This window comes from Trichechus manatus, unplaced genomic scaffold (assembly GCF_000243295.1).
Source record: "Trichechus manatus latirostris isolate Lorelei unplaced genomic scaffold, TriManLat1.0 scaffold00093, whole genome shotgun sequence".
Lineage (NCBI taxonomy): Eukaryota > Metazoa > Chordata > Mammalia > Sirenia > Trichechidae > Trichechus > Trichechus manatus.
Window position 1 is genome coordinate 7,748,383 of NW_004444029.1, and position 7,028 is coordinate 7,755,410.

General features: G+C 56.8%; 1 protein-coding gene across 1 annotated transcript in view; it reads right to left on the reverse strand.

Annotated features, from left to right (window-relative positions):
* ADCK2 (aarF domain containing kinase 2) overlaps nt 1-6,513 on the reverse strand; it is a 16,625-nt gene extending 10,112 nt beyond the window's left edge. The window contains exons 1-2 of the mRNA XM_004382449.2: nt 5,512-6,513; nt 2,776-2,922 (exon numbers count right to left, since the gene is read on the reverse strand). Of these exons, the coding sequence (XP_004382506.1) occupies nt 2,776-2,922; nt 5,512-6,414 (1,050 nt within the window). The 5' untranslated portion in view covers nt 6,415-6,513. The remainder of the gene's footprint in view (nt 1-2,775; nt 2,923-5,511) is intronic.
* Nucleotides 6,514-7,028: the final 515 nt, after the last annotated feature.

Sequence of the window (7,028 nt, forward strand, 5' to 3'; positions counted from 1 at the left end):
CCCCCATGAGCACCCCAGACTGTCTGCCTCCCCACCCCCATGAGCACCCCAGACTGTCTGCCTCCCTGCCCCCATGAGCACCGCAGACTGTCTGCCTCCCAGCCCCCATGAGTACCTCAGACTGTCCGCCTCCCCGTCCCGAGCACCCCAGACTGTGTGTGCCTCCCCACCCCCACAAGCACCCCAGACTGTGTGTGCCTCCCCACCCCCATGAGTACCCCAGACTGTGTGTGCCTCCCTGCCCCCACGAGCACCCTAGACCGTCCACGCCTCCCGCCCGTCCTTTGCCTCCTTTCCTCCCTCTGACTGGAATGTTCTTCCCCCATTTGGTCCCACTGTGGGCTCCCAGAGGAGCTTTCACCCTCAGGTAACCCCCTGAAGGCTTTATTTGCAAGCAGCGGCACGTCAGTCCCCCTCTGCCTCTGCCTTGTCGTGGCTGTTAGCTGCCATCGAGTGGATTGCGTCTCACGGCGACCCGCTGTGTGCAGAGCAGAACTGCGCCATAGGGTTGTCAAGGCTGTGACCTTTCGGAAGCAGATCACCAGGCCTGACTTTCAAGGAACCTCTGGGTGGGTGAGAAGTGCCAACCTTTCGGACAGTAGTCCAGTGCCACCCAGCGACCTTCCTCTGCCTTAGGGACGGGAAAATCTCATTTGTTTTCTTAGTTCAGCAGCTTCTAAGATAGTTCCCAATAAACGTGAAATGAACTTACGAACGAATGTGTAAGAGAGCCAGAGGGGGAGAAAGGAGGACTCACACACGTGCACCCAGAACCACAACTCTTAAGGTATCAGCCTGGGAACCTCACGGACTACTGAGAAATGCAGACAGGCTAGCAGAGGCAACTGGGGTAGGATGTTGAGATGGGAGCTTGAAGAACGGAATGAAGCTCCCGTGCGAGGTAGAACTGAGCATAATCAAGGCACAGATAGTTGTTGGAGTAGAAGCTATCTTCTGTTTTAATTTTCTTCGTATGATCAAAACCATGCTACTCCATAGTATGAAGCAATGCTTTCTAAACATTCAAATGCGCCCCTGGGACTTAAAACCTTGAGTCAGATGACGTAAAGGAAGCCTTGGCCCGCGGCTCCTGAAAGCCTGCCATTGTCTGCTCTACACACACAGAGCCAGTGCTGAGAGGTCTGCATGCAGCCCTGACCCCAAAAGTGTTTGCCAAGTCTGTAACCTAAATGAGTGCCCTGTGTCCCCAGGGTCCTGAGCAGGGAGAAGGCCCTTGTCCACCCAGTTAGCCCTGGGAACCAAGCAAAACAAAGGCAGAGCGTGTGGCTTTCCCAAGTATTCTTCTGCCGTGGACTTCAGTCATTAATGGAGGCGGAGGTAATGCTGTATGTTCTGCCAGAATCACGTCATTTTCCTCCAGGCAGGCATAAAGGGAGACTGTATTTCCCAAGCTCCCTCTCAGTTATACAGGCCAAGCAATCAAGCTCTGACCAGCTGGCTGTGGGAAGAAGGGCCTGGCCACCACACCTGACAGGATCCTCCATGGGAGCCTGGCTACCACACCTCTGACGGGATACTCCATGGGAACCTGGGCCCACTACATCTCTGACAGGATCCTCCACAGAGGCCTGGTCACCACACCTGACAGGATCCTCCACAGAGGCCTGGTTACCACACCTGACAGGATCCTCCACAGGAACCTGGGCCCACTACACCTGTGACAGGATCCTCCACAAAGGCCTGGTCACCACACCTGACAGGATCCTCCACAGAGGCCTGGTTACCACACCTGACAGGATCCTCCACAGGAACCTGGGCCCACTACACCTCTGACAGGATCCTCCACAGAGGCCTGGTCACAACACCTGATGGGATCCTCCACATAAGCCTGGCTACCACACCTCTGACAGGATCCTCCACATGAGCCCGGCCACCACACCTGACAGGATCTTCCATGCGGGCCTGGCCACCACACCTGACAGGATCCTCCACAGGAACCTGGGCCCACTATACCTCTGACAAGATCCTCCCCAGGGCCTGGTTACCACACCTGACACGATCCTCCATGGGGGCCTGGCCACCACACCTCTAACAAGATCCTTCATGGAGGCCTGGCAACCACACCTCTGACAGGATCCTCCATGGGGGCCTGGCCAGCACACCTGACAGGATCCTCCACAGGGGCCTGGCCACCACACCTGTGACAGGATCCTCCACACAAGCCTGGCCACGACACCTGACAGGATCCTCCATGGAGGCCTGGCCACCGCACCTCTGACAGGGTTCCTCCACAGTCTCTCCCATCACACAGTGACGCCACATGACACATGCTGAGGATGGCAGGCAGATTTGGTAGGAGCGGGGCCCTTAATGACTGTGGGGTAGAGCGCCCTCTCCCTCAGCTCACCTGCATGGATGGGGCTTTGCTAGAAACAAGAAATAACCTTGTTGCATAAAGCCACTGAGCTCTGGGTGTTCTTTGTTACGTCAGCTAGGGTCACCTACCCTAGCACACCATGCTAGCCATGAGATAGTGGGAAAGGTGGCACTCATTCAGCATTTGCTAAGAGAACTGTGTTGCTGTTGTTGGGTACCATAGAGTCAATTCTGACTCACAGCCACCCCATGCAGCAGAGTTGAATTGCTTCACAGGGTTTGCCAGGAACAGAATGCCAAGTCTTTGTCCCATGGAGCCACTGGTGGGTTCAAACTGCTGACCTTTCTGTTAGCCAAGTGCTTAACCATTGCACCAGCAGGCCTCCTTAAAGAAAGAACTATGGGAGGTGCTATTCTAACTGAAGGGAAGAGAATTACCTGTCGGACCATGAGCTTCTCAAACTCCTCCACAACCTCAGGCAAGCTAAGCCACTTGATTCCTGGCAGAAGTCCAAGGGCTCGGCTACCCATCTTCAGCAGCAGCAGGTCCATATGCACCTGGGCCAGCAGGCCAGGGTGCAACACCTGTGGAGGGGAGCAATGAGACAGGAGGGCCAGGAGCACACACCTCACCTGCCAGGCGAGGCCCGCCATCAGAGGAGAACAGAAGGGTAGTGGTCCCGCCACCCGGGGGTTCCTGCTCGCCTCACCCCACATGGCTACCCCATGATACCTCAGAGCAGCTCCTATGTACTGCACTCAGCTTTGCCCAAGGAATGGGAGGCCTTTTCCTTTGAAACATATTAAATTTAGATCAGTTTGTTCTCAATCATTCAAGTGCATAAAAGTCATGTTGGAGTGCTTGGTGAGAATGCGGACCCAGGCCTCCACCAAGATGCATGGAATCAGACTCTCTGGGAGTGGGGCCAGGAACCAGCATTTTACTGTGCTCACAGATGACTGAATCAGGCCACCCAAAGACCACACCCTGATAAATAATGCTGTTGTTGTTGTTGTGTGCCATCGAGTCGATTCTGACTCACAGCGACCCTACAGGACAGAGTAGAACTGCCCCATAGGGTTTCCTAGGCTGTAATCTTTACGAAAGCAGATCACCAAGTCTTTCTCCCTCGGAGTCACTGGTGGGTTTGAACCATCAACCTTTCAGTTACCGGCCGAGCACTTAACTATTGCACCACCAGGGCTCCTTCAATAATGATCTAGAGCTGCAGAAGTCAGTGGGACCACGAAGGGGGTAGGAAGTGCTGCGTTCTGATTCCAGGTCTTCCACCTATGCCTGTCGGGAGCTGGGCAAACCGCACAACCACTCTCTGCCTCATGTTTAAAAAATGGAGAAAATACTGAAGTTGTCAAGGATTTCATTTTACTAGCATCCACAATCAAACAACATATTGCATTCCACAAATCGGCTGCAAAACACCTCTTTAAAGTGCTAAAAAGTAAAGATGTCACCTTGAAGTCTAAGGTGCACCTGACCCAAGCCATGGTATTTTCAGTCTCCTCATATGCATGGGAGAGCTGGACAATGAATATGGAAGACTGAAGAAGAACTGATGCCTTTGAATTACGGTTTTGGCAAAGAATATTGAATATACCATGGACGGCCAGAAGAACAAACAAATCTGTCTTGGAAGAAGTACAGACAGAATGCCCCTTAGAAGCGAGGATGGTGAGATTTTTCTCACATACTTTGGACATGTTATCAGGAGCGATCAGCCGCTGGAGGAGGACATCAATCTTGGTAAAGTGGAGGGTCAGCAAAAGGAAGACCCTCAACGAGATGGACTGACATAGTGGCTGCAACAGTGGGCTCAAGCGTAACAATGATTGTGAGGATGGCGCAGGACCGGGCAGTGCTTCATTCTGTTGTACATGGGGTCGCTATGAGTCGGAACCAACTCGACGGCACCTAACAACAACACTTCCATCTCAAATCCTCTTAGGTACAATGTGGGCTATAAATAAACAGGCAAGAATAAAGCAAACACCTCCCTCCAGGCATCTTATGAAGAACGGTAGGACTGCTCCTGGTCCACAGCTTCCTCTTAGCCTTCCTTGGAATGGAAGGAACCTCAAGAGTCTGCTCCTGTGCTTCTCAAACGGGCCTGGCCGTGACAACGCCTAGGAGCACTGATAAAAATCCGGATCCCGGGTCCTTCCTTGGAGAGGGTGGTGCAGTGGGTCTGAAGTGAGGCAGCGGGGCAGGGTTCTCAGGGGTAAAAGAGGGCCCCAGGGTTCCCACTACCCATTCTGCCAGATCCCCTGAGGATGTGCTGAATGGTATAGACCAGAGTGGAGACGGGAATGACGGAGAACAGGCAGGAGAGAAAGAAACCACTTCTGTCAAAATGTACTGTCACCACGTTGGGTCTGCCAAGGCATATCCAGCCTGGCTTATCTCAGATTTCTCCTTATCCCAGGGTGGTGGTGTTAGCTGCCATCAAGTTAGCCCCTGACCATGGGGACCCCATGCACAACAGAACAAAATACTGCTCAGTCCTGCACTATCCCCATGATCAGCTGTGGATAAGACAGTGTTGTTTTGACCCATACGGTTTTCATTGGCTGATATTCAGAAGTAGACCAGGCCTTTCTTCCTAGTTTGTTTTAGTCAGATGGTGGGGGCTATGCATCAGGTGCACGGGCTGAGAATCAAACGCAGGTCTCCCAATGGAAGGCGCGAATTCTACCGCTGAGCCACCAATGTCCCTACCGCAGCGTAATGGGTCATTAAGGATGATGGGTTCTCCACCCTCAGAGACGGGGGGGGAAAAAAAAAAAACCATTGCCATCGAGTTGATTCTGACTCATAGCAGCCCCATAGGACAGAGGGGAACTGCCACATAGGGTTTCCAAGGAGCGGCTGGTGGATTTGAACTGCCGACCTTTTGGTTAGCAGCTGAGCTCTTAACCACTGCACCACCAGGGCAACCTTCCTCACTTTCCTTGACCAGATTATTCACATCCACTCCCTGCAGCGGAGAAATAAAACGGCTTGAACATGATCACCAAGCCAAGAGAAATAACTGGGAGGCAATGGGGGGTGACCTGCATGGGGGGGGTCCCAAGCTGGGAAGCCGCGTGGTGGAGGTGAGATGTTGGCTGTTTGGTTAGAGATGGGAAGGGCCTGGCTGAGGTGTCCGGAGCACTTACTTTCACGGCCACTGGGATGAGGTGACTTGACTCAGGCAGGTGGGCAGGGGGTGGTGATGCATCCGCTCCCACCACGTCAGCTTTGGGGAGGAGCAGCCTTTCTACAAATGACTGATCAGCAAGACTTCCTTCAGGCTTCTCGCCCTTCCCAGAGTGTCCAAAGAGTTCTCCCAGCCCCGCGAGGGGCCCCGAAGAGGGCCGCAGGCTGAAGGCAGTGAGGAGGCTCCGGCGGCCGTCCTCCCCCAAGAAGGCAGGCTTGGCGCGGGCCTTGTACACCTGGGCCACGCAGCCCGAGCCCACAGGCTCCAGGCTCTCGAAGCAGAGGACCTGGCCCCAGGCCTCCCCAAAGGCCTGCTGGAGGGAGCGCCGGGTGTGAGACCACGGGTGGGGCCTCACGCGGACATGCAGCCTGGAGAAGGCGGTACAGAAGGCCTCCGAGAAAAGGTCTCGCCGCGTGCTGGCCCACTGGCCCAGCTTGATGTAGGTGGGGCCTGAGGTCTCGGTGGCTTTCAGAAGCAGGCCGAGCCAGAGGGTGGCCACGCCCGGAGCCAGGTAGGTGAGGGGATAGAGCAGAAGGAGAGGGAGAAACTTCACCAGGAGCACCCCAGCCCGCAGCCAGAGCCGCAGGTGCAGGAGGAGGCGGCGCCGCTCCTGGGAGACCCTCTCCAGCGGCCCCTGTTCAGCCGGGTTGCCCCAGCTGGCCCTTCGCTGACACAGGCTCTCCGGGACCCGCTCGCCCACGTCCCCGCTGGCTGAGACTAGCCTGGGCAACGTGCCTAGCAGAAACCAACCTAGTCTGCGGGGACACCCAAGGGGCCTCAGTGGGCCCCGCTCCTGCCTGGGATCCAAGCGCCGCACACGCGTCCTGCAGACCCTGAGGGTGAAGCGCCCGGGCGTCCCCATCCCCAGCGGGTCCGGGGCCCACGTGCTCACTCGGCCAGGGGAAGCTGCGTCCGGGTCCCAACCGAGGGTCTCACCTTTCAGACCGCCTCCTCCGGCCCGAGCCCCGGCCGCCCCTCCCCGGTACCTTCCGCGCGCTATGCCCGAGACCCGCCACGTCCGAGGCGGGCTCCCAGACCCGGCCAGTCCGGGGGTGCTGCAGGAGCCATCACGCCGCGGGGGCGGACCGGGCGGGGACAAAGCGGGGGTGGGGGGGCATGTAAAACCCGGGAGAGGCTCAGAGCCGGATTAGGGAGCGCCGAAGGCCAGGGGACTCAGGGCCAAGACAGGGTGTCGCCGAAAGCTGAGGACTGGGCGGAGACGCTCAGACCTGAGGGCGGGGGCTCGGAGAATGCGAAGGCCGAGGACCCCGACGCCGAGGGCTGGGGGGCTCACGGATGAGGACAGGGGTCGAGGAGGACCAGGTGGGAACGCTCAGGCCTGAGAACCGGCTGCCCAGGACGGCCTGGGCCGAGCAGGAAGCCTCCTCGCGCCTTCTGGGAGCACCCCAGCCTCCCGGGGGGCCACCCCTTAAAGCGCCCGCGGCTCGCCTGGGCCCGCCCCCAGACCGCCCCTGG